General features: G+C 63.0%; 1 protein-coding gene across 1 annotated transcript; it reads right to left on the bottom strand.

Annotated features, from left to right (window-relative positions):
- Positions 1-1,625: 1,625 nt before the first annotated feature.
- Positions 1,626-26,531, bottom strand: COL20A1 (collagen type XX alpha 1 chain; the record flags this gene model as incomplete). Its single annotated transcript, XM_082670761.1, has 35 exons — positions 1,626-1,715; positions 1,821-1,856; positions 2,266-2,337; positions 3,167-3,220; positions 3,517-3,570; positions 3,696-3,749; positions 3,898-3,993; positions 5,700-5,753; positions 6,449-6,535; positions 7,072-7,149; positions 7,240-7,398; positions 7,839-7,948; positions 8,110-8,252; positions 9,470-9,608; positions 10,252-10,290; positions 11,332-11,461; positions 11,646-11,788; positions 12,103-12,235; positions 12,387-12,529; positions 12,723-12,852; positions 13,316-13,455; positions 13,616-13,739; positions 13,830-13,975; positions 14,690-14,819; positions 15,047-15,216; positions 15,398-15,562; positions 16,210-16,374; positions 16,943-17,062; positions 17,399-17,557; positions 18,480-18,602; positions 18,875-19,039; positions 19,213-19,356; positions 23,980-24,090; positions 26,204-26,295; positions 26,413-26,531. 35 exons carry the CDS (start codon positions 26,529-26,531, stop codon positions 1,626-1,628), a joined length of 4,017 nt encoding a protein of 1,338 aa, XP_082526887.1.

The following is a 26,531-nucleotide window of genomic DNA, read 5'->3' as shown; positions in this document are numbered from 1 at the left end:
TCCTTCCGCCTCCAGACCCTCTTCTCCAGCTGCGCTCGGTGTCCGGGATCCGGTGGGGGGACGTTCGGGCTCACTCGGGGCAGCAGGGCGACCGTCCTGGCAGGAGGAAAGGGTGGGTGGGTCTGGGGGAGGCGGCGGACAGCGGACAGCCGTCAGGAAGCAATGCCCCGCCTGCACAGCTGCGTGGACCAGGCCCCCGGGTCCCGGGTCTGCACGGACCCGCCCCTCAGGACGCTGCCCCCTGGGCCCCTGCCCTGGCCGGCTGTCCACTGTGGTGCTGACCCCCACCAGGGCCTCCCTGGGTTCCCACTGGGCCAGCTTCGGTCTCCCGCACCCACCTCAGTCCTGCCGGCTCCCCCGAGGCCCCCACACGCCCCACTGCGCCCACCCCAGCTGCTTCTCTGGCACCTGCACGACGCTCCCTGCTGCTCCCACCCCCCACCGCTCCCCGCTGCGGCCCAGGGCTGCCTGTCCGACTGAGGGCTCCAGGCTCAGCTGAGGGGCAGGAGGGATGTGCCGGCCCAAGGGGTGCAGGCGGCAGTGCTTTCCCTTCTCGAGGGGCCTATGCTGACCTGGGGAAGGCGGGTCCTGGGGGCAGCGGGTCCAGCCTTCAGGCTGAGGCTGGAAGCTTAGGGTCGGGGGTCCCTGACCTCAAACAGGCACTGATCATTGTCTCAGAGGCCGGGGTTTAGTGTGCGGTGGGGATGGGGGAGGGGCTGTGGTGGGCATCATGACAGCGCCTGCCAGCTTTGGACGGCAGGTACAAACGGGGGGCACGTATGGCAAAGACAATGTCTGGGGGACTGTGGTGGGTGCAGTCGGGGGGGTCCCTTCTCCGCCCATCCCCGTCCACCCACCGTCCTCGGCGCAGAGCTGTCCTCCCAGCCGCCACATCCCACCCCCAGCCGTCTCCTTCCTCCCCATCGAGGCCACAAGCTCCGTCTCCCCTCATCAACTTCTCCATCCATCTCAGCAGCATCATCTGAGCCGTGAACAGCGCTGCAGCCCCAGTCAGATGGGCGGACTCATTACAACAAGGTCACTGGACCAAGCCTCCCGCTGTGGCAGCCAAGGAGAGGGGGACGGATCAGGGACGGGAGGGAGGGGACCAGAGGCTGGGGAGGAGGCCCTAAGCTCAGGCTTGCTGGGCGGTTGGGGAAGGGGCTGTTTCGAGGGCCCCAGGCAGCCAGGCAGCCCCAGTTCTGTGTGGTTTCAGGGGGCCTGTCTCCCCACCCATCACCTGGGGGAGGAGGGCCACACAGAGCCACCGGCCCCAGGACTGGGGGAGACCCTTCCCCACGGGGGCCAATACCTCTGTCCTCTGGGCGGGGGCCACCGCGCCCCCCTTCTCCAGGGAGCCGGGCCTCTCTGTGCGTGCCAAAGGCCCTGGGGGCCTCCAAGATGGGCATGGGGGGCCGGGTGCTCTCGTGGGTACAGGCGTGGAGCTTCAGCAGGTGCACTGCGGGGAAGGACGGTCAGAGGGGGCGGGGCAGGGAGACCTTCCCTCGCTCCCTGCCTTGGTCCGAGGCACGTGGCCCAGGAGAACGGCCGCAAGGCTGGGTTCGCTAACGACCGGGCGCCGGGCGTCCCTTCCCTCCCGGGTGAAGGCGGAAGCTCTGGGGTCCTCACGGGAGGCTGGGCCACTCACTCTGGATGGCGGACTCACAGGCCTGGCCCACGAGCTGGTAGATGGTGGCCAAGGACTGTGGCTCGCCCTGGAAGGGAGGACGGGCCACGTGGCCAGTGGATTGAGCAGCCCGAGTCAGTGCCTCCCTCTGCTTCCCCAGGGACGGCCCAGACCCCAGACTCCCCACACTCACCTTCTCTCCTCGCTCCCCCTTGGGCCCCGGCAGCCCCTGAGTGGGAGGAAAAGGAGAAGCATCTGGACCCCGGGGCCGCCCGCCCACCGCGCCCCCCAACCGAAGGCTTTGTGCGGGACTCATCCCAGGAGTCCCCAGAGGACAGAGGACCCACCTCTCCCGCTGCGAGAGGGAGTTTCCCTGCCCCCTGGGCCCCACCCAGCCTGCAGGCCCAGGTCTGCCCCTCCCGGCCCCCAGAGCCCACGTCCCCTCACCTGCCCCGCACCTTGTCTGTGTTGGGCCGGGCAGGGGGCAGCCTGGGCTCTCTCCCCTGCGAGCTTAGTGCTGGCCTCGCTCTACCAACGTGCCAGTCGCAGGACACCCTGAGCGGTCAGCGGGGACAAGTCTGCACACATGTGACCCCCCCTTGCTGTCGGGCGGATGGGCTGGGTAGGGAGGGGCTTACCGTGGGCCCCACAGGCCCCGGGGGTCCTCGCTCCCCGATGCTGCCTCTGGCCCCCGCCGTGCCCTGGAAGCCCTGCAAAGGCGGGGGTTCCGGTTTGGCTGCAGCTCCGGTGCGGGGGCCCCTCCCTTCGGTCCCGCCTGCTCTGGACCAAGAGCAAAGCTAAGACAAGCTATCAGGGGACCCCTTAGCTTGTCCCCAGCCTCCTGCAGGCCGTGCCTCCTACCCACCCCGCGCCCAGGCAGCCCCCCCACCCCGCACGCCCCGCCCGTCGTCGCTAGTTCTGCACTAATACGTCCCCGCCCGCGTCCCAGTAGCCCGGGTGTGACCGCAGGACGGGCCCCCCGCGGGGGCTTCTTGCAGGAGGGGCAGTTCAGCCTTCCAGGAACCCAGCGAGGCCGACCCCCGGGAGATCCTGGCCGGGTCTGGGCTGCCGGCCCCGGACCCCCAACTCAGAGTAGCTCCCAGCCCCTGAGCTCCGCTCTGACCTCCAGGAACACCAGGCTGGGAGGGAAGGTGCTTCCGAGTGAACGGCCGTGCCCCCAGCCCTCCAGCAGGGCGGCCTGGGCCGCCGAGGTGAGGGTTTCTGGAGGCGGAGAGGGAAAAGGGGGGCCCGACCACGTCCCCCAGCCAGGCCCACCCGGGAGCCCAGGCACCTTCCTGCGTGTGGAATGGTGGCGTTTCCTAGCAACCTGCCCGATGCGGGGAGTGGGGAGGGGGGCGGGGGGGCGCGGCCCCTGCGCTCCTGGGATAAGGACTGTCATGCGCCCAGCGCCGCCACTGACAAGGCCCCAGCCTGGGGCCGAGAGGCCGCCCCGGTCACTGTTCAGCTCAGCCCCAAGAAACCTGGGGAGGGCTGGTGGGGTGAGTGGTGTTGGGGGCTCACGGAGGAGGCGATACGCACCCTAGGGCCAGGGGGTCCGGGCAGGCCAGCAGTCCCCTCCAGGCCTCTCATTCCCTGAGGGCAAAGGAAGGGGTGGGCGGGGCAGAGGCAGGTGCCCCTCCCACAGTGACCCCCAAAACCCACCACTGTCGGGGGTACGTGCTTGTGCCGGGCTGAGGCTGGTCCATCCCAGGGCCTGCCCCCGCCCTGGGCAGTGGCCACTCATCCCCAGTCTGTGTGGGCTGACACTCCCCTCCCACCAGCCAGGCCCTGGCGGGGGCAGGATAGGGGGGGAGGTGGGTGTGGGGCAGAGAAGGAAGTCCCACCACAGCCTCCATCTCCAGACCCTCCCGGCCAGGCTCCTCTCCCACCTTTGGTCCCTGGACGCCAACCTTCCCAGGGGTGCCCTGGAGGCCGGGGTGGCCCTGGAATAGAACAGAGGCAGCCAGCCAGGCTGGGCCGAGGTCCGACCCGGAGGGGGAGGCCCTGTCCCCAGACCTCCGTCCTGAGCACACAGCACCGGTGCTCCGAGTGTGGTCTGACCCACTACCTGCAAGCCGGGGCGTCCGTGGTCCCCCTTCTCTCCTTTGACCCCTGGTGGACCCTGGACGGGGAAGATGGATGGGCGGGAGGGTGAGGGGAGAGGGGCGGGGGGATGGGCGGGAGGGTGAGGGGAGAGGGCCGGGGGGATGGGCGGGAGGGCGAGGGGAGAGGGCCGGGGGGGTGGGTGCTGGGGAGTAGGCAACACCTACCACGGGTCCCTGGATGGTTCGGCCCTGGGTGCCTGGTGACCCTTGCTGACCTCCAGGACCCTCGGGTCCCATCTGTCCGGGTGGCCCGGGCTCTCCCTGGAGACATGGGGGTGTGTGGTGGGGCTGAGAAGACGTGTGGCCGTCCTGCGGCCCCTCCTTCGATCCCGCCCTCCTGCCGGCCCATGGTCTCCAGACCCAGGCCTGTCACAGGCATCTTCACCCTCGCAGACCACTCTGGGAGGGAGGGGTCCTGCTATGCCCCCACTGTATAGCCAGGAGCTGGGCCGACTCCAGACGGGCCAGCACAGAGCCCTGAACCCCAGACACCAGCACATTCTACCAAACCTCTAAGGGACAGATGACACGAACGCCATTTAAACTGCTTGATTTGCAGTTTAAAAACACAAAGCCTGCTTTCAAATAATCATGTGAGTCAGGCATATCAATGCACCAAACTAAAGCAAACCACAGGCATTCCCGTTTGTGAATATCAGCGCGAGAATCCCAAATAGAACCTGAGCGCACAGAAGCCTGCGGCCCGTTAAGTGGGCAGCGAGCGCGCGGTGACCAAGCCGGCTTTTAACGCGAGCAGGCGCGGCTCAGAACGTGGGAGAGATTAAATCGTTCACCAAACTAATAGCTTCAAGAAGAAAAATGATTTGTTTGCGTCCACAGCAGCAGATGAGGCGCTCAATCTTACTTAACGCCCACTCTTGAGTTTTAGAATCTCCTAATAAAATAAGGGTAGGATTTGACTAGCACATGGCAAAATGTATCTGTCTCAGCTCCCAGGCCAGCCCCACACTCAACCGGTAAACACCAGAAGCATTTCTGTAAAGTCAAGATGAGGACGTCTTCTATCACCGCGGTTCTCTGACAAACTCTGGAGTGTCACCACACCAGACAAATAAACAAGAAACAGAAAAAGAAAAATAAACGAATGTGATAAAAATCGGAGTCAGTGAAGTGATTTTTCACAGGTGATGTAAATTTAAACCAGGAAATTCCAAGAAAACCATCTGAAAATAAAAAAACTATTGCAAATAAGATAACTGAATAGTAAATGGGGCACAAAAATCGTACACAGAGAGGACGGAGGATTTGGGGAAGCTGAGGGCGGAGCTGGACACCAGGACCCGCGTCTGAGGCAGTCCTTTGGACTCTGGAGTCCGTGGAAACTCGTGATGTGATTAGGCTGCATTTGAAGTTGGCGGGGGCTGTGGCTACCCAACACTGGGAGGACGGACAGGGCAGTGGTCTGGGAAGGCAGGAGGAAGCACGTTGTGTGTCGGAAGGTGCTAGAAGCACCAGAAGGGACCAGGAGCGGGTGGGCCCTCTCAGACTGAGGAAAGCCTTGAAACGCGGTGCGGAAGTCAGGAGCCGTAGAGACAGACCCGCGCGGTCCACTAGACAAAGGCGATCCTAAAATCTGCCTGGAGACGCGTACGGTAGGCCAGGTCAAAAGACAACAACAGGGTAAACTAGGCACAACTCAGGGCACAGGTGTTTCCGTTAAGCCTAGAGCCCCACGAGCGAAGAAGAAGAGGTAACCCAGCGGAGCGGGCGCTGGAGGCCACGCGTCCAAGAAAACACCAGCAACTTTCAAAGCCGGTGGAGCCACTGGGGAGAGAAACACACTTGAGGGCAGAGGACACACGTCCTGGCCAGACGCCCAAGACTGCCCGTCACGCAGTCCCTAGGCTGGGGCACCGCAGCCCGGTTGGGGGGCCCCGCTCCCGCCTGGGGTTGGGCTGCGGGGGGCTCAGTCCTGCACCCCCCCGCCAGGATGCCTCACAACTCACCCTGGGCCCTGGGAAGCCCTGCTCTCCTGGGGCTCCGTCCCTCCCGGGGTGGCCCTGCAGAATCACAAGCGAGGCTGAGGCCGGGCTGCACGCTGGCCTCCCCAGCAGCCCTGGACTCCAGTCCCCACCTCTAGGGGGAGAAGAAGAAGGGGCTCCGGGGGCGAGGGCGTCCTGGCCCACCCTGCCCTCCCACAGCCAACTGGTTACCGCGTTCATGGGCTCAGGCGGGTCTGGGTTCCAGCCCTGGCCCCTCCCTGGTGAGGTCTGTGGACCACCAGCTAGAACGGGTCCTGGAGCCTCAGGGTGGCCAGAGGGTCTGGACCTGCCCCACAGCAGGGCCCAGGCCTGGTGCCGCCTCCTTGGAGGCCCGGGGAAAGGCCCCTCAGGGCTACCCTACAGCCCAGCGCGCCCAGGACAGAGGCTGCCTGCGTGGCTGCGCCTTGTGGCCAGGGACCAGCGCGGCGCTGCAGACTGCTGGGCCCAGACCCCCACCCCAGCGGGGAAGGATGGCTCCGACACCAGAGAGGGGCCTGCTCGGGAGAGGGTGGCCATCGGGAGGAAGGGGCTTGCAGGAGGGGACTTGTGGGCCGGGGGGTGGAAGAGGCGGGCAGGACACTCATGAAGTCTATCCCATCTGGTGGTGGGCCTAGGGACGGCTGCTGGGGCATGCGGGGGCCACCCTCATCACCGCTGGCAGCAAGATATGCCAGGAGTCCCTGGTCACCCCAGGAAGGAGCTGCTGGACTCACGGGAGGTCCTTGGGGGCCCGGGGGCCCAGGGGTCTGCGAGGAACATGCACAGGCAGAAGGGAAGGCAGGGCAGGTCTCTCCATCCTTCTGGGAGAAAGGAGACCCCCACCATTAAATGGACCCTTTCCTCAGTTCTTGTTCGACCCTAGAGCTCAGGGTATCCACGGACACCAGGGTCCAGGGAGCCTCCAAACCCACCCCTGGGAGGCTGGGGGGGAGGGGGAGGACCTGGTCCTGGGTGCCCACCCCCCAAGCTGCCTGACACAAGCCCCCAACAGGACTCCCTCTCTCACTCCCTTGCAGGCCACCAGCATGGCCAAGCCCGGTGTGGGCACCCAGGGGAGTCGGTAAGGACCCCTGCCCACAACTGTGCCCACAGAAAAGGGCAGTGGCCCTGAGTACGTGGAAGCAGCCACCCTGGCGCTGGGAGCTTCCAGGCCTGCTCCAGCCTGCCTTGCCTCAGGGCCTCCAGGACACACATCCAGTCGCCCTGAGCTCCGGCTCTAGCCCTGGGGGCCGCCTCCTCCAGGAAGGCTGTCTGGATTTCTCCTGGAGCGGCAATGACCTGGATGGCCAGTCTACCCCCAGAATCTTTTGCCCTCGGTGGGCACTTGCCCGCCTACCGAAGCCGGGAGCTCGCAGCACCTGTCCTCCTCTGCCCAGGAGTCACTGCACACAATCTGTAGCATCTGGAGCTGGAACTGCAGGTGGGGGGGAGGGGCAGGGTCGGCCAGGCGCAGCTGGGTCAGGGGGCGGGAGGGGGTCCGCCAGCCCCGGGTTGTCTGGCTCACCGAGGCTGAGCTGCTCCGGGGGCCCCGGGCCTTGGCCAGTCTCCCCAGTGTGACGAAGCCGGTGGTGGGCAGGCTGCCGGCCTTCCCAGTGGGCTTCTCAGCCACCTTCCGGCAGTCTACGTAGAGCCTGACCTTGGAGCGGCCCACGGCTATGTGCACCTGGGAGACACCAGGAGGTCTCCTGCGGCCCCGGCCAAGAAGGGCTCCCTTCCACGCCCACAGGCCAGGGCCAGAGCGGGGAGGGGCAGGTGACCATCCCCTGGGGCCTGGGGTCAGGATCCTGACTCCACCCCATCTCGTGAGACCCCCCTCGCGGGGCCTCAGTTTCCCTCCTGTGAAATGGACCAAATGACATCCCGCACAGCCCCTCCCAGGGACTTGTGGGACGCAGGAGAAAGGGCTGGAAGCTCTTTGACCCAAATTAAGGGAAGGACGTCCAGGGTGGAGGGGATCACAGGAGCAGAGGGGGAGCCACGGTGACGGGGGTGGGCAGCCTGTGTCCTGCAGAGCCCCGTGGGGGGTCTGCCCCAGAACTTGGGAGCCAGGAGGGTCTTAGGCAGGGAGGCACATGCGTGGGTCCTTCCAGGACCTTCCAGGACCTTGTGGAAGCTCCCAAAGAATATCCTCCTCACTTCGGGCAGGTCAAAGGTGGCCTCCTGCAGGGTGGCGCTGGGGTCACGGCTGAAGTAGGTCAGCGACTTTCTGCTGGCTGGGGGGCGGGGCAGGGAGCACGTGAGACCCCCAGGCGAAAGGCAGGAGGATGCACCGGAGTGGAGCCGCGATGGGCGTGCAAAGCCTCAGAGGCTGTGCTGCACCAGTGGCCCCTGCCTTCGAGGAGTGACCGGGGCCCACTGCTCCCCTCCAACTGACCGTCCAGCAGGACCCCCAGGACGGGCCGGAAGTCTTCAGCCGCCACTTGCCACAGCGCGAAGACCTCGCGGGGCGTCTCGGGGAGCAGGCGCAGGAGGAAGACGACTGTGTGTTCCGTGGGGAGGGTGGCCAGGTGGATGTCGCTGTGGGGACACAGCAGGGGCGACCGCAGGCCTGAGAGGAGGCCGGACCCCCGGGACCGCAGAGTGGTGTCCTTGGGGCCAGGCTGAGCCTCTCCTGCCTCAGCTTCCCCATGAGTAACGCGGGGAGTGTGAGGGGCAGGACTCCCGGCCTGGGCCTGTCAGGTTTCAACGGGAACAGCTCCCCCAAGGCCCAGCAGGGACCACGGCCAGTGTCCACGATGATCGTTCTTCAGGGTCTCTGCGTGGGTGGGGAGGGTGCAGGTCGAGGGCTCCCAGCAAAGTCTCTGAGCCTGTCTCCTGGGCCAGGAGCCCACAAGCCCAGAGGCAGCTCTGCCCTTGGGAGCTGCTCAGACTGGGTGGGCAGCTGGGGTCTGTGCTGGTGCCGTGCCCACCCTGGTGCTCAGCGGTGGGGAGGGGCAGGGGACAGGGTCTTGAGTCACCCAATAAAACCGCTCCTAATGGCCTGCAGCCTCCCTATTTGCCCTTCCTTTGCTCTTGGGATAACCAAGGGCCTGGAAGACACAGCCCAGCCTCATGGCTGCAATTCTTTAAGCAAAGCGACCCCAGGGCCTTGGCACGTGCTGCTCCTTTTCCTGAGCGCCCTCCCCTCTCCCATTCTCTCCTACCCTCTGCCACCTCCTGGAGAGCCTTCCTGACCCAGGGAGGAGCCCCTTCCACTCTTAGCAGCCCCAGGGTTGCATTTTGTATTGCTCAAATTTCTATTATAAAGTACGTGATTTGCCTTTGCAACATAAAACATTTTAACTTAAGAAAAATTATGTTGTGCGTGTGGAATTTCCAATGAGTGATTAAAGACCTCCATATACGAAGTGGGGCAACTATTAGACCTCGGAGGTCACCACAAGCCTTGATCGTGGTGAGTCACGAAGCAGTGGTTTCTTGCAGACCCCGGATATTCGCAGCATCAAATGAAAGCACAAAGGAGGCAGTTCTCAGGGAGACAAATTTGGTGGCCCCCGCCCAGAAGTCTGCACGTTTGGTCAATCCCTGGGCCACATGCGGAGAAGGACCCCCCCAACCGTGTCCTCATTCCGCCCACGAGAGATTTATTAATCTGTGGAACTCGGATTCCCGGAGCCCACGTCCCCCCGGGAGGCTCCCTGGCTGGCTCTGGGGTGCAGCCGCTGGGCCTGGGGGACGCCCCCCCACAACCCCCGCAGGGTGCCCTCCTGCTCCCAGGCCCACGCCGCCCCGACCTGGCCCGGCGGGTCAGCTGAGCGTCCTTGAGGAGCGTGAAGGTCCTGATGGGGCCGAAGGCCGAGGGCTCCATGGCCACGCCACGCATGGAGGCGTATTCCTTCTCCACCAGCCCGAAGGCTGCCATCAGGTCAAAGCCTGGGGAGGGGTGGGGCGCGAGGGACAAGCAGAGACGGGAGGGGCGGTGGGGGAGGGCGCAGAGAAGAAAGCCAGGTGTCAGGTGAGGGGAGGCAGCAGGGGCAGCGAGGGAGACGCAGGCCTTCGGGGGCCTGCTCCTCCCCCTCTCCCTCCATCCTGGCCTGGGGGAGGACACGCAAGCAGCACCGTCCTGCCCCTTCTGTTGCCCGCAGCCCTCGCCTCCCAGCGGCCCTCAGTGCCCGGACCCGCCCATCCCACTCCCATCCCCACTCGCCGGCCCTGCAGCTGGGGCTGAGCAGCTTGCTGGACATCCCGCGGGAGACCCTGCCCCAAGCTGGGCCCCCGCCTGCAGCCCGACCCCACCGCCCCGACCTGGCAGGTCTCCCTGACCACGGGGGCCCACGTGTCAGCCTTCCCTCTGGCTGTCTCAGACCCACAGCAGTAAAGATGCGATGCCAGGGACCCTGGCTCAGCCCCTCGCCCGCCCCGTTCCTGGTCAGCAGAGGCTCACGGAGGCCACGCAGGACCCGGGCCTCCAGCATTGCCTGACCCCAGTCCCAGGCCACCCCCCTGACAAGGACCCAGAGCAGGGGCGGCTAGGGGCTGGTGGGAAGCAGCTGCCACACAGGGTGGGGGGACCTACCTGGGAGGGAGCCATCCGGGTGGAGGGCCGGGCAGGCTGCTGAGAGGTGACAGAGGTCAGGGTCAGTGGGGAGGGGCCCCTTGTGGCCGGACACCATGCCCTGTGGTCCCCACACCTCAGGGACGGGGATGGGACAGGGACAGTGTCCTGCTGCCTCAGGTTCCACCCCCAGGAAGACAGCATCCGGCTGGGTGCTGCCACTGGGGGCTGCACCCAAGAGGAGATGCGCCCCAGGCGGCAGGGCCAGGGAGATGCCTGGGTGTGAGGATGTGCCCGGGGCACCGCCATCCCGGGACCCAGCTCTGCAGGCCTGCCCCACTGCCAAGCTCTACGTGGGCGCTCAGGATTGCTCACAGGCGAGTGCGTGCAGAAACTAGGACCCTCAGGGCGGGAAGTGGCTCCCCCCTCAAAAAATAGGAAGGGTGCTGAGCCTCAGGTAGTGAGGCCCTCGTCCCCAGAGGTATTCAAGCCAAAACCAGGCAACCCCACGGAGGGGACACAGAGGGAAGCTGGGGCAGTCGGCTAACTGGCCTCTGAGGACCTTCTACTCCGAGCGTCTGATTGCCCAAGAAAAGCAGCAAAACAAAACAAAAGACTCCTCTCAGCCGGGTCCTGGCCTGCAGGTGGTGGGACCCCAGGGACAACCGATACCCCGAGGGGGGGGCCAGCCACCCTCGGCTCCCCCTGGGCTCCGCTGCAGCCGCCCCGTCTGTGGTCTGCGTCCGGCTTCCTGCTCCTGCAGGCTGGACGTCTGCCCTGCGCCTCCCAGACGCAGATCCAGGAGAACACCGGCCGCTCCCCAGCCTTGGGCACCTGCAGGCCGGGCCACAGCCGCGATCCCCTCCGTGTCAGCCTGCACGCGTTCAGCTGGACTGCAGTGGCCTTAACCCTTGGGGTCCCGGTTGGCATCGTACACCGAGGAAGGTCTTGCGTGAAGACCGGATCTCCTTCCGCTAAGGTCTGCAGTGCAGGGTGCCTCCGGGAGTGACAGGGCCCACACATCCTGGCTCCCGGGGACCTGCCAGGGTCCTGGGTCCGGCTGGGGTCTGCTGGGGCCTGGGGGTCTTACTGCCCACTCACCCGTCTGGCCCGTGGCAGACACTGCCACACTCTTCCCTGCTCCGTAGACGGCTGAGACTAGGACCCGGTACTTGGTGGCCACCAGCAGGTCAGGGAGAGTCACATGGCTTCTGGGTCCTGGAACGGAGATCTGGGGGGGGTGGGGGAGATGGTCACCTGAGCATCTTTGCTCATTTGGGCGTCTCAGCTCCCTGTGGGTCCTGCCATGGAAGAGTGGCCCCCTTAACAGGCAGGGTGGGACGTTGTCTCCCCCAAGGCCCAGGACCCCAGGGGCCCACGAGGGACGATGGCTTCCCGGCTCCAGGGAGACCCACCGACTTCTCGGGTCCCGAGCCTGAGGCCAGCGCGTAGGAGAGCTGGTAGTGGAGGACACGGCCACTCGGGGGTGTCCAGCTGACCCGCAGGCTGTCAGGCGACTCCGAGGCCAGGGCCAGGTTGGAGGGTGGGCTCCAGCTGACTGCGGGGGAGCAAGGGGCGGGGGGGCCTCAGATGGCAGCACGTCCCCCGCTCTGCACCACGTCTGCCACCCTCCCACTCCATGGCCCCGCCACACTGCCCAGTGGCCTTGGCCAAGACAGGGTCACCAGGCCAGCTCCAGGACCGTCTTGGGCACTGTGTCACTCCAGGTGACTTGGACCCTCGGCCATCCCAGGAATGCCTGCCTGGACGGCTCAGGACCCAAGTGGTCCAGCTGCAGGGTCAGGGACTCGGGGGACTGCCTGTCGGGGGCCCACAGATCGAGGGGTCTGGGGCAGAGCAGGGGTCACCTACGGGGGGTGTAGCGGAGGGACACGGGGTCACTGCAGGCCCCATCCCTGTAGTAGGCCAGGATGGTGATCTCATACTCCGAGTGCCTCCCCAGGCCGGGCAGGACGGCCGTGCCCAGGTTCCCCGGGACAGAGATCTGCGGAGAGGAGGGACCGCGTGTCCAGCCGTGGAGTTGTGTCCACACGTTGGGGGCCGGCCCGGGCCACATGCAGGCCAATGTCCCCAGGGTGCAGCATGGGGGTCTGAACCCCGGGAGCTGGGGTGGGGAAGGTCTTCTCCCCCGACACCTTATGGGCCTTCCCCTCTCCCAGGGGCGTCCATGTGATCTGGTAGACAAGCACGCCGGACGCCGCTGCGGCCGCCCACTCCAGCTGGACTTTGTCCCCAGGCAGCTCTGTCACCGACAGCTGGCTCGGGCTGGGGACTTTCCCTGGAAGAGGGAGACTGAGGCTGGGGTGGCAGAGGGGCCCCCAGTCTTCACGCACAGTGCCCGCAGGGCCCACTGTCACACCTTCCCAGGTACCCGCCCTCACCTGGCTTGGTGCTGCACAGAGCAGACACCGAGCAGCTATGTTGATCTTAGTGTCCAGGGGCGCAGAGGGAAGCAGCCTGGGGACACTCACGTGTGGTCAGGCGGCCAGTCAGTGTGGAGGAGCTGCCCCCAGGGTAGAGGCAGGTGACGCGGACCGTGTAGGCGGTGGAGGACGAGAGGGGGCCCAGAGTGACCGAGGTGGCGCTCCCAGGAGCCTCCATCTGCAGGCGGGTGGGGGTGGGGACATGGGCAGCTGCGGAGGGGGCAGCGCCCGCCAGAGGGAGACCCAGGCCTGCCCCGTGACCACCCCCAGATTGGGGAGACGGGGACGGGGCGCAGGATCCCTGGCACCAGGGTGGGGTCTTGCCCACCAGCCCGCCCAACAAGCCGGTGTTTTCGCCTCTCGTGACGCCACGCAACCCCCGCCCACATGCACGAGGGCTCTCGTGTGCGGTTCTTTGTTCCACGTCTGCCACCCCCAGGGGCCCACAAGGGCCCAGGTGGTGTCAGGTGCCCTCCACTTGCCCTGTACCGGCTGAGGCTGTGCCTGGGGAGACCTGGCCACACCCACCGACCCTGAATGCAGGGTGCCCAGTGGGGGAGGCGGAGGGCACTGGGTCCCCATGGACAACTCATGCCCCTGGACAGCCCAGGACATCGGCCCCGGGCAGGGGCTGGCCTCACCTGTCCCGAGTGGCCGCCCTTGCTCGAGACGTAGCTGACCCTGAACAGGTGCACAGGCCTCGCGGTGCCCTCCCAGGACACTCGGGCCGAGTCATGGCTCACGTCCGAGAAGCTCAGGTGTCTGGGGGGGGCCAGGGCGGCTGCAGGGCACACCAAGGCCTCAGGGACCGCCCCACACGTACGGTGGAATGGCGGGCGATGGCCAGGGCTGATGGGGCTACCGGATGGGGTCGGGGTCCCCCACCCGTGGAAGGTTGCGGGGAGCCAGAGTGGGCAGCAGTCTGCAGGCGGGGCACTCACGGGTCCTGGCGCGGATGCTCTGGGCCTCGCTGGTCTCTGCCCCTCGCAGGCTCCGCACCCACACCTCGTAGTCCCTGCCCGGGGCCAGCCCATCCAGCAGCGCCTCGGGCTGCCCCACCCGCACCTGCGGGAGGCTCATGCTGGCCCCTGCCTGCGCCCCGCCCCCGCCAGCCCAGGCTGGTTCCCCCGCCTCCCCTCCCCCTCGGCCCCGCACCTCTCTCCCCTCCTCCTTGCCCTTGGGGGAGGTGGGTGAGCACTGCACCAGGTACTGGGTGGCCCCCGCCGAGGGCTGCCAGCTGAGGTGGATGGCTCTGGGCATCACTGCGGCCAGGGTCAGCGCCTGGGGTGGGGGCAGGGGCGCTGGGGGAGACGGGGGCGGGCGTGGGGGGGCTTTAGAAACACAGCACAGGCAGAATTCAGCCCCATAAACCAGCGGGACAAAGGGTCTCAGGCAGCGCAGGCCAGGTGTGTCTTGATGAGACACAGAGGGGGGAAGACCAACGCGGGTGGGGGGCACAGACAACTGAAGTCCCTGTCCCGGCTCGCCCTGGGCCACCCTGCTTTCACTTAAGGCCACGTGCTGTGTGGTCCCATTTATATGGAGGGTCCAGGAATGGCAAACCCCAGAGACAGAAAACAGATCAGGGGTGGGCAGGGGCCGTGGGGAAGGGGAGGACGGGGGGTGACTGCTAAGGTGTGGGTGCGCGATGCTGGGACAAACGGAAACCACCGACTGGTACACTGTAAATGGGAGGGTCGTAGGGTGTATCTCAGTAGAGCTGCTGGGGGGCGGCTCACGCAGGCCCTGGGGGCCTGCGGGCTGGACGGGGCGGGAGCCCCAAGAGTGCAGGCAGCAGCAGTACTGGGTCCCAGCCACGACCGGGGTGACGACACAAACGACACCACTGTGCTCAGAAGAGGACACAGGGTCGGAGAGGCCCAGTGCCTCGGCCTCGGTCACAGGCTGGGGGTGTGCCCCACCCGGGTTAAGACTGCCCCGGTGCCAGGCTCCGAGGGGAGGCTGCAGGCGGGGGCAGCCCTTACAACCCTGAGCCCAGGTGCCCCCTCGCCCACCTGTGGTCACCGGGCCCTGCAGGCCCTCACCGACGCCGGCCTTGTAGACGGGGAGCACGGAGACCAGGTACTCCGTGCTGGAGGTCAGGTTGTGCAGCTCTGCCGACGAGGCGGGCGCCTCCACCACCACCTGGAACAGAAGCCACGACAGAGTGGGCAGAGCGGGGCGGGGGCGGGGGCAGGGGCTGGGGAGGGCTGGGTTAGCCCGCGCTCCCTGCGCGGCTGCGTCCCTGGCCAGGTCTGGGCCATCTGCGGGGGCAAGGGGCTGCGGTTTGGTAGCCCCCTGCCCCTGCCACTCTTCTTCCTCCACGTGTGGGCCCGGCTCCGGCCCTGCCTGCGTGAGGGGGGCCCTCTCACCTCCCTGGGGGCGCCGCCCTTAGAAGGCCGCAACACGATCAGGTACTTGAGGGGTGGCCGCGGGGCTGGGGTCCAGGACAGGTGGATGCTGGAGGAGGTCACCCGGGTCAGGACCAGGCCGGTGGGAGCGGAAAGGGGGTCCAGGGCCGGAGCGGCTGCGGCTGGTGTAACTGTGGGACGGGAGGGGGCAGCTGGCGACAGTGGCTCTGCCTGTGCCCCTGGGGGCCACTTCCGGGAAGGACAATGCTCCCCCAGGTATCCTCAGAGCCCTGAGAACCGCGTGGGCGGGGCCTGGTGGGGCTGCGGCCAAGCATGGGCGGCCCTGCCCTCGTGCCACCCCTGCTCGCTCACCGGGGCCGCTGCGCGGGCGCCTGCCCTGCACCTTCTGGCAGACGAGGCGGCTGAGCAGGCCAGCCAGCGAGCCGAGCTGGGGGAAGTCCTGCACGCTGTGCACGGTGACGTCCAGAGGCTGGGACGCCAGGAGCCTCAGCTCAGCATCGTCGGCGTTCTTCACGCCTGCCGCGGGTGGGGGCGAGCTGTCCACTGCGAGCCAGGACCACTGGGCCCCTGCGAGGCATCCAGCCGGCAGAGGCTCCTTCCCAAGCCACAGACCCAAGACTCCACAGGCCCAGAACGGGGTCACCCGGCCGGGCCCCCGCGAGAGACGGGCTGGTGTGAAGGTGGGGCTAGTCACCGAAGGCCCCCCTCAGGCTGTGCATGCCTGCCTGGCTGTCTGTGGGTTTGGGGCCAGGAGGGAGGCCAGTGTGCTTTCCTCGGGGTCCTGCACACCCTGGGGCTGGGGTCAGGCACCGAGGACGGTCTCTGCTTCCAGGAATCCCTGCCCCCAAGTCTGGAGTTTCCTTCCCAAGGAACAGAGTCAATGACCGGCCAGTTAAGGGAGCAGAGCAAGGCCTCCGGGCCGTGCACAGGGCCCGTGCAGACAGGAGGGGGCACGGAGACGTCTACAGATGCTTTATTAGAGAGCGGCCTTGCCGCCCACGCCGACTCACGTGGCTGCCTCGGAGCAGGGACTTGTCCTCCCCATTCGCAGACAGCGGGCTGGGGCTCAGAGGCCACAAGACCTGCAGCCCCGGGGCCGGTGGGGGGGGGTGTGGGAGCCACCTGCTGTGAAAACTCCCCATGAGAGCCCGGGGTCTGCTCACCCACGGCAAAGACGTCGACGCCCAGACCCTTGAGCATGTGGCCAGCAGTGCGGGCATCGTCCTGGGACTTGCCGTCCGTCACCAGAATCACCAGCTTGGCCGCCTCCGGACGGAGACCCGCCACGGGCTTCAGGTTCTGTTCCAGCACGTGGGTCAGGGCCAGGCCTTGGGTGCAGTGAAGAAAGTGCTGGCAGCTCCGAGCACCCTCCCTGCCCACTCGTGAAGGCCCCACCAGCCGCTGGCCCCCTGCTTTGCCCACCAGGCCGGTCCTGGCCCCTTCAGGCTGCGGGAGCCCGGAGGGCAGCGCTGCCCCCTCTCCTTCCCTCAAGGGCACCCAGAGACTCAGGGACCGGCGCCCCACACCCTGCTGTCTTCTCAAGAGCAGTGAGGCCCCAGGACGGGAGACAGGGAGGGGACCTGCGGTGGGCGGAGGGGTCTGCCAGGGCGAGACCACCTGAGGGTGGCTGCTGCTGGCAGGGCCCCCCCAAGCGACTGGTGGGCCCTCCCGGGGGCCTCTACCGACCAGAGGAGTCTCCTGGTTTCAGCAGGACTGCCCAGCACACCACGTTCACCATGGATGAACGAGGTGGACCTGTCCTTTGCAAAGGCGTGAATACACAGCTCTCAGGCATGGGTCAGAACACACGTTTCCAAATCTGGGAAGGTGCGAGGGCAGCCGACCTCAGGACGAGACCTGAATAGACCCCGAGGGTGGGGCTGGGGCCAGGCAGACCTGTGAACGTGTTTCCCCCTCTGTACTGGAGGCCACGCACGGCGGCCAGCACCTCCTCCTTGGTGTCAAAGGCATTCAGGTCCCACTCGGTCTGGGGGTCCCCGCTGTACTGAGTCAGGCCTGGAAGGGGAGGGGTCCCCACTGTACTGAGTCAGGCTGGGAGGGGTGGGCACACAGCAGGCAGGCAGGACACACACAGCCTCGCCCGGGTCACCAGGGAGGCACATCTGCAAAGCCTCGCTTTCCACACAATGTCCCCCCAGGAGTCAGCTGTCCCCCCAGTGCAGGTCGGGACCCCACCCCTGCCTGTCCAGGTGGGAACTTAGCCTTCGTTCCCAGAGGCTGCGTGTCTCCTTCCCCAATTCTCACTCCCTTTTCCAAGCATCGCCTGTGCTGGGGGCTGGCAGGAGTTGTGAGGACACCCCGCGTGGGGCGCAGGGCAGGGCTGGGACCTACCTACTTGGACTTTGTCTGGCCCGATTTCAAAGGGCTCAATGATGCTGGCCAGGAAGTCTTTGACCTGCTGGAAGTGACTGTGACCAATACTCCAGGATCCATCCACCAGGAAGATCATGTCCACGGGTGTGGGGGACGTGCAGCGGAACTGGGGTCCGGCTGGGGAAGGAGGGGAGGGAGGCGAGGTGCTGGGCGAGACCCGCTGCTGCTGCAGGACCCTGATCCGCCCCGGAGGCGGGCTGCAGCCCCAGCATCTCCTTCCCTGGGGCAGGTAGAGGGTAAGGAGCCACAGGACTCCGGTCTCAAGTGAGGTGGGCAGCTGGGTGTTGGGGGACAGGCACTAGGGTCTCCCCAGACTTAGAAAACCGCACTGGAACTCAGCCCATCATCCCAGGCCCTCCGAGCCCCCCCAGAGAGGGTTCACAGGACATCCAGCCGCTCTGGCACCTCTGCCCTCCATCAGCCTTGGCGGTGCTGGTCACTGTGCGATTGTCTATGGCAGGGGTAGGGGGGTTCCACCTTCCTCATCCGGCCAACACGACACCCGGGCCCAGCGGGCAGAGGCTGCCCAACGGGATGCCAACCGGGGTCGCTGCGTCAGCACCACGGACAGCTCCAGGCAGCTGCCCATCCTGCCAGCTCTGGGCTGAGGCCTCATCGTTTGGTGAGGGGGCTTGTCCAAAGGACCCAAGAGCTCTTTGGAGACAAAGCCACACCCCTCGATCTGGGGCTCCCTGAGTTTTGCACAGACAGTGCCCCCAGGCCAAGCCCCAGAGCCAGGGCCAGACCCCACCTGAGGCTCCCGGGCAGGGTAGGTGTGGTGAGATGCCCCCCCAGTGGGGGAGGCAGGCCCTGGCCTCAAGTCCACTGGGAGACAGCAGGCGGCCCGGACCCCAGGACCCCACATGAGGCTAAGGAAGGAGGTACCTTCTTCCATTCCAAGTCTGGTGGGAGAAACAAAATCAGAGACATCTCAGGTCTGATGGGGGAGGCACAGCCCTGCCTGCAGGGCCTCAAGGGAAGTGCGGTGCTGTGGTCCCATCCCGCTAGCCTGCGGAGGCTGGCACCCTGGCCGTCTTACCTGGCTTCTCTCTCCCTCCAGCCGAGGCCCTGGCGTGGCTGTGCTCTTCCAGGTCTGGGGTGCGCTGGGCAGGGGCCTCCCCCTCAGGGCCCCTGGGTGGGGGCTGTTCCTCACAAGGTACTCCTGGGGGGGGTGGCCACAGCTGTGTCACCTCTCCCCAGCCACACTCAGGCTGGGGGACTCCTGAGAGGGGTCAGGGTGGTGGGACCAGGCACTGGGGCCCCAAGGACGCCCCGAGCAGATGACCTGCCCCAGTGGGTTTAGTGAACCGAGGAGCACGGCAGCCAAGCCTGAGTGAAGCTGGGGAGTGTGAGGTCAGATGGAGGAAGCACGTCCTGGCCGCATGGAGAGGATCCGCGGGAAGCTCAGGACCGCTCCTCGTCCCAGGCACTTACCGTCCCCCGGCTTGGACCCACCAGGCGTGGGCAGGTCTTGGCTTGGGGCCAAGGCCACTGGGGGCTCGAGGTCTGGGCTCCCCTCGTGGGAGGGGCTGGGCTGCAGGGCTGCCCCCAGTGGCCTCCGGCTGCTCCTGCTCGCAGAGCTACTCTTCAAATCTTTGACTGCAGAGAGATGCGAGGGGCTGTCAGGACCACCAGGGAGGGAAGAGAGGCCTGGGGCTGCACACAACCCTCCCCGCGAGGGTTCGTCCAGGCTCCACGGGGCTCCCAGTCGAGGGGCTGCCAGGGCTCAGCTCCAACCTCCTCTGCACACATGCACCCCTGGAGGGACTTACTCACAAACTCCCTCCGAGCCAGCAGGACATTCCCTGAGCCCGTGAGCTCGAAGATCTGCAAGGTGTACCCTTTGGAGGGGCTCAGGCCCCCCACCGTGGCCTTGGGGGTCTTGGTAGTCAGCATCACCTCCTGCTCCAGGTCCCCTGGGTGGGGGTGGGGAGAGCTGTCGAGCCCGCCCAGGTGGATGCTGTGTGCGCGTGTGTGCACCTGTGCGTGCAGGTGTGCTGCGCCCACTCTGTCCTGCATGTGCCTGCAGGTATGTCAGGGAGTGGCAAAATCCTCCAGGCGCCTCCTCTTCCCCCTCCCCCAGCTCCTCCCCTTGGGGCGGGGGAGGGGAAAAGGGGAGAGGTCTTTGTTGCCCTCTCCAGGACCTCCTGGGTAACAAATGGAGAAAGAATGTATCTCTGTGGCAGCAGAATAAGATGCCTTTACAAAGCTTCCCCAGAAGGACTTATCCTCCCCAGAGGGAGGACCCATAAACCCTCCAGATGCCCAGCACAACAGCCCTGGGGACAGCGTGAAGGTGTGAAGACGGGGGCTGCACACAGAGAAAGGCCCCACCTGCCCGTGTGCAGGGGGCTGGACGGCAAACAGCGAACCTGCAAACACGTCCCACTGTGACTCTGTGAGTCTGACTAAAAAAAGAAACTATTCCAAAGGGGACACTGCCACGCTCTCAGGGGAGGCAGTCGTGGAACCGACTGGAGAGACTGCAGTCAGAGGTCAGGAAGCACCTAGCGGTTCTCGGGTCTCAGGTGCTAGGAAGGGGATAACAGAGGAAGGACCTGCACGTCCGCCCCATAGTCCATTGTCTGGCGGGGCGGACGGCCCCCAGCCTGGGTCCAGCCCCACGTGGGGAGGTGGGACAGGCCGGGAGGGCGCGGGTGTTGGTGCTTCATATGACTCAAGCTGCGTAATTCTCACAAAACCATCCCCCCATTTTGTAGGTGGGAAAATCAAGTCACACAGTTACTCAATGGTAGAACCAGGATTTAAACCCAGGTCTGTTGGGTTCCTGGGCCCGCCTGCACAGGGGAGGGAAGTACAGGCAGGCCCTTTGAGGAAGTGAGTCCTTGGCATGTGCCCCCCGCCCCCGCCATTCTTTGGGTTGAGACACTGAAGAGCTCCACCCAGGAGCAAGGGTTAATGAGGATAGACTGGCTCTTGAAAGGACTGAAGCCCAACTTCAAATAATCTTAACTTCTAAAGCAGAGTGAAGATGACCCAAAACTGCTAGTTCACATCACTGTCTGTCAGAAACAAACATAAATTGTTTCTGAAGGAAGGCAATGTTATCAAAGCCATAAATTATTTCTATAAGTTGTCACAATGTCTGGTATGCAGTAAAAAATAACCGGATATACGAAGGAGCAAGGCAATGTGATTGAATGTTAAGAGAAACATTGGACAACAGAAAGAGAGCCACAGATTTCCCAGATAATGGAGTCATGAAACTTTAAAATAACTATGCTAAGTAGTTTGAAATTTTAAAAGACGAGCCTATGAATTCAGATATCAAACCATAAAAAAAGGAATTCTTGAATGCAAAAACCAAACGGAAATTTCCAAATGGAAATTCTAGAATGGAAAAACACAGGGACTTCCCTGGTGGTGCAGTGGTTAAGAATCCATCTGCCAACACAGAGGACACGGGTTCGAGTCCTGGTCTGGGCAGATGCCACATGCCACAGAGCAACTAAGCCTGTGTGCCACAACTACTGAGTCTGCACTCTAGAGCCCATGAGCCACAACTACTGAACCCACGTGCCACAACTACTGAAGCCCGTGTACCTAGAGCCCATGCTCTGCAACAAGAGAAGACACCGCAATGAGAAGCCCACGCACCACAACGAAGAGTAGCCCCCGCTGGCTGCAGCTAGAGGAAGCCCGTGCGCAGCAACGAAGACCCAACACAGCCAAGAATAAGTAAATAAATAAATTTAATTAAAAAAAGAAAGAGAAAAACACAAAACATGATGTTAGAAATTCAAAGAATGACCTAACAGCTTGTTACACACAAATGAAGAGATAAATGGTGGAAGATCAGTCAGAATAAAAAACACGAAGTTAAGCACGGAGAGATAAAGGGATTGAAAATATAGAAGAAAGAGTAAAAGGCATAGATACAGAGAGAGAATGGGGCACAAGCAATGTTTGAGGAGATGCAGCTAAAGAACTGTAAAACAGCAGGCACCGATTTGAGAAGTCCTGTATTCACAGGACTGAAGCAGGAGAAAAGAGACCCACACCCACGAACATCCGATTAAATGTGCTGAGAAGCCAACCAGAGCAAAAAGTCTCAAAAGCAGCCAGGGAAAAAGAAAAAGACGTTACGACAGCAACTGGGTTGATAACTGAATTCTCAGGGAAAACAACAGAAACCAAGAGATGTTCAAAGGAGTCTTCAAAGTGTTGAAGGAAAGTTCCAACTTGAAATTCTATACCCAGCAGTAATATCCCTCAAGAATGAAGGCGGAATAAAGACATTTTCAGACAAATAAACAAAACCCCCCAAAACACAAGAATGTGTAACCAGCAGACCCTTACTAAAGGAAACATTTTCCGGCAGGAGAAAAATAACCCCAGACACGCTGGAAGGAAAAGAGAACAACAAAAGGGTAAACACGTGAGCTGGTCCAAATTCACGTCGAATTTATACACTACGCAAATGAAAATGTTTTATGAGATTTAATATGGATATAGATTAACATGCATGAAAAGGGGATAAATGTAGTTGTGCTGCTCCTGTGTGGGAAAAGGTAACGTCGCCTTCATGGGTGCTACACGTTGATAAGTTAAGGATGGCACGGCGGTCTCTGGGCGATCACTGAAGGAGTAAAGGGATACGTAACTACTGAGCAGAGGGGGACACGGGATGATAAACAGCGCTCAATCGTCCCCCACCTACCCATCAATCTTAACTTCACACACAAAAAAGAGACACTAGACGCTGTGGGCCTCCAGCTGTGGTGCAGCAGGAGTGACACAGAACCACTTATAAAGGATTGTTGTCAACAAAAGATAATCAAACCTGAATCTGACCAAACATCTGGGACCTGTCAATCTTCAGGACAGACAGGGGTAGGGGAGCAATAAAAGTGGCACCACGGGGATGCCATCAGCAGAACAAAGAATGTTGGAAGTTCTGGCGGACAAACGACCTTCTTTCTTCAACAAATAAGTGTCAAGGAAAAGGAGGAGAGCTGTTGTAGCTGGAACATTACCGGAGACACGGGAACAGCACAGTGTAAGGACTGTTGGGATCTCAGTGCAAAGAAGTCAATTGCAAAAGATATTTATTAGGCAAGCTGGAAGATTTTTAACACAACAAATTATTTATCGATGGTTCTGAAATATTTTTACTTTTTAGGTATGCCAATGGTACCAGAGTTATTTTTTGGTCCTTCCTTTTAGAGAAACATACTGAAATATTTATAGACAAAATTATATAGTGTCTGAGACTTGCCTTAAGATAATACACTATAAGGAAGGAGTTGGAGAGACAGACATGGAACAATAGTGGCCGTACGTTGATAACTGTTGAAGCTAAATTCTGGGAACATGAGGCTTCATTACATCACGCTCTCTTCTTTTGCATGTGTTTAAAATTTTCCATAAAAATTCAGTGCCACAAAAAGACAAGAAAGGAGAGGAAAAAATTATAGTGTAACAAAATGAAAACAAGTAGGAAGATAGTAGATTTAAACCCAAATATATCAGTAACTTCATTAAATGTAGGTGGAAAAATGTTTCAATTAGAAGACAAAGATTGTAACATAAAAACAACACAAATTCTATGCTTCTTAGAAGATGCATCTAAAATGAAAGGCTAAAGAAAAATTGAGTAAATGAATGGGAAAAGGTTTTCAGTGCAAACGCTTCCTGGTGGACCAACACTGATCTCACAAAAAAGAGATTATAAGAAAAGACTGCAACCGCAGAGATAATGAGAATAGTTCATTATGAAAAAGGTTCAATCTACTAGGAAGATGTGATAATTCTGAATTTGTATGCACCTAACATCAGAGCCTCAATGTATAAAACAACGATTAGTGAGAAACCACAGAAAGATGTATCTATAGTCACGATGGGGGATTTAAAATACTTCTCTCAGGAACTAATGGGATAAGTAGACGCACACGAAATCAGCAAAGATAAAAAAGATGTGAAAAATAAGGTAAATAAATCTGGCTTAGTTGAGATAGTAGAAAACCACAGGCGAGTCAACAAGGGGGTTCTGCTTGGGAGCAGAGGGGGTGGAGACCGGGACGGGCCTCTCCTCACCCAGGGCATGAGCTCCAGTTTGCCTTTGCATCGTGCATGTACCCATTCTGCAATCACACACCCACGATTGTGGGCTCGTCTGCGTGTCAAACCTCAGCTTTTGAAAGGCTGTTCACACTCGCAGCCCTCATCCCGTCTGGAGGTTTGTGTCGGGTTGCCAGGCGCCTCTGCCGCCTGCCCTCCTGTGGGACGCGCTCTGATACCGTGAGTCTGCCCTGGCGCTGGGCACTGGCAGAGCCCTAAGAGCTCTAAGCTTGAGGTGGATCCTTGTTTCTTCCAAGTGAGCGAGCGCCTTCTGCGTGCGCCAGGCGCGGGATACGGCGGTGGGGACTCCAGGGGCCCCGCTCTCCTGCCACAGCTTTCCCGTGTTAGTGGGGCAGGGGGGGAGGAGGGAGGCAGAGTCGCGAGGAGCCGGGCACAGCGACCGCCATGCTGACCGTGGTCACCATCAGTGCGCGCAGAGGGGAGGCGCGGGCCCCTACCTGCCCTGGGCTTCACCTGCACCAGGTAGCCGAGACTGCTCCCCTCCGACTCCCTCCACTTCATCTGCAGCCGGTCCTCAGGCAGCACCGCCAGCCTCAGGCGGCTGCTTGCTGCGAAGGCAGGACGGGGGTCAGGGCTGCCCCCTGGCAACCGCCCCAACCAGCTGTGGGGGCCCCGAAGCAGCTGGGGCCCCATCAGGGGTCAGAGGGGGCCAGTCCCACCTGGGGGAACTCTAGAAGAGGCCCCACCCGGGGCTGAAGAGGACTGGGACCGCCTGGCAGCACCCGGGAGGGCGGACTTCTGTCCAGGGAGGCCCCCGCCCCCGTGCACTGAGGCCAGCCTCCCGGAGTGACCGTAACTGCCCCACCGGAGACGCGGGCACTGAGCCAGCACTGCAGCTGCCATCCTGCCCGGATGTCCCCGCCGAGTCCCCGCAGCTGCAGACCCCAAGGTCACCACCAGGCTCACACAGCCCATGAGGGTGGGGTGCCCTGGGGTGGGCCTGGCCTTCCTGGGAGGAGGATGGGGTAGCGAGGCCTCAGCCCTCAGGCACAGCCTGGCCCCCAGCTTCCGGGGGCTCCATCCTGGGGGGAGCACGGGAGCTCCATCCTGGGAGGAGGATGGGGGCTCCATCCTGGGGGGAGGACGGGGTAGCGAGGCCTCAGGCACAGCCTGGCCCCCAGCTTCCGGGAGCTCCATCCTGGGGGGAGGACGGGGTAGCGAGGCCTCAGCCCTCAGGCACAGCCTGGCCCCGGGCTTCCGGGGGCTCCTCAGCAGAGGCGGCTAGTTTTGGAAACTGGGGACAGAGCTGGGCTTCTTCTGGCGGCCCCCCTCAGAGCTGGGGCACAGGGGAAGGGCAGGGCCGGGGGGAGCCCACGGCAGACACAATGATCGCTTAAGAGCAGGGAACAGCTGAGCCGGGCTGCTGGGCGGGCCCCGCTGATCCCTGGGGCCTGGGCTGAAAGGCAGGAACGCCTCAGGAGCGGGGGCCTTGAAAAGCCACTTGTGAACAGGAAGCCCAGCTCATGAAGAGCCTCTGTCTCCCGCGCCCCTGGCATGTTGGGGGCCATCCCCAGCTGCCTTCTGAGTCTGCACGTCAGGGCCTTGGTGGGGCGCCTGGGAGACAGCACCCACCCAGGGGCACCCCCCACGGGGCCACCCTCGGGGAAGGGCAGCGTGGATGTGGGGCCCCGCCCCGCCCTAGCCCTCCCCTGTCTACCCAGAGCCTGCAGGGACCTCATGCTGTCTGGACTCAAGTGTCTGTAGGAGTTCCTTAGTGATTTGGCCCCCTCGGGGTGATCCTGTCAGAGCCCCAAGGACAGAGGGCCCCGACCACCTGCGTGCAAAAGTATAACCTCGAAGATGCACCACCAGTAAGAAGGCAGTTACCAGAGCCGGGGCTCCGGGCTGGGTGGCGGCACGATGCACCCCTGCCGCCCCCCATGAGGCCAGCCCTCGGCAGTCTCCTGCCCCTTCATCACCCGTGGGAGCCAGGTGCACGCCAGGGATGTGGCCGGCAGGGGTGGAGCCTCGGACGGCCCCTGGGACGTGGACACCACCTCCCAGTGTCAGTCTACGCAGCCCTCCCCCACGGGTTTGGGGTGTTACAAAGGATACTGCGACCAGCGTTACCCCGAAAGGCACACACTGTGAACGTCCAGTAGGGAGCAGAAGCGTCCCCTCGCTGGATGGGGTGTACCCGCCCAAGGTGCTACCCGCAGGGGGCAGGGGGCTGATGTGATGTGCGCCTTAGAGGAGCTTAAATGAGCAGGGACCTGCTGGAGGCAGCATCATGGGCTCTCCTGGGGGCGGGGCATCACTTTTTACTCTAGATTCTGCTGTTTTGAAAATTTCACATTGAAAAGGCATCTGGGGGTGATGGAAAAAATATTAATATAAGAGGGAATTAAATGCACACGCAGTGTGTTAATAACTGTTAAAAAAAAAAACCCAAACAACAACAACCGGAAAACGAAAAAAGCCCAAAGAAATAGAAAGACCGCAAGGCCAAATGGTCAAGCCACAGCTGAGGGCGACACCGTGGGCAGAGCTGTCCCCTCTTCCCGTCTCTGCCCCCTGAGCATCTGTCCCCCCAGAATAGCAGCTGCTGGGGGCTCAGGGCCAGAGGGAGGCTGGTCCCTTGGGGGACCTGTGCCCTGGGCAGGTACGGCCTGGGGTGGGGGGCAGGCAGGGGCCACAGGAAGCCCACACCCGTGTCCTCACCTTGTCCCTGGCCGAGTCCCAGGGTGACACCCAGCCACAGCCAGAGGCCGACCCCGAGGCGGGGGCACACACGGATGCTCATGGTGTGTGGCCTGCGGGAGGAGGAGAGGCCACTCAGCCATCTGTCCGTCTGTCCCTCTGTCCCCTCCTGACCTCGAAGCCAGAGCTTCTTTGTCTGCGCCTGTGTAGGCCTGGGGCCGAGCCCATACCCGGAGGCATCCAGCCACTTGCCCTCCTGTCCCCAGGGGCCAGCATCCCACAGGCCTCGGGGAGCTTCCTGGATCGGGAGGTCAGCTGCCCTCCGTCTGCCCACCCGCACCCTCTGCAT

The sequence above is a fragment of the Grampus griseus genome, assembly GCF_964374135.1.
Source record: "Grampus griseus genome assembly, chromosome: 14".
NCBI classification, from domain to species: domain Eukaryota; kingdom Metazoa; phylum Chordata; class Mammalia; order Artiodactyla; family Delphinidae; genus Grampus; species Grampus griseus.
This window is presented reverse-complemented; position numbering and strand designations above follow the sequence as displayed.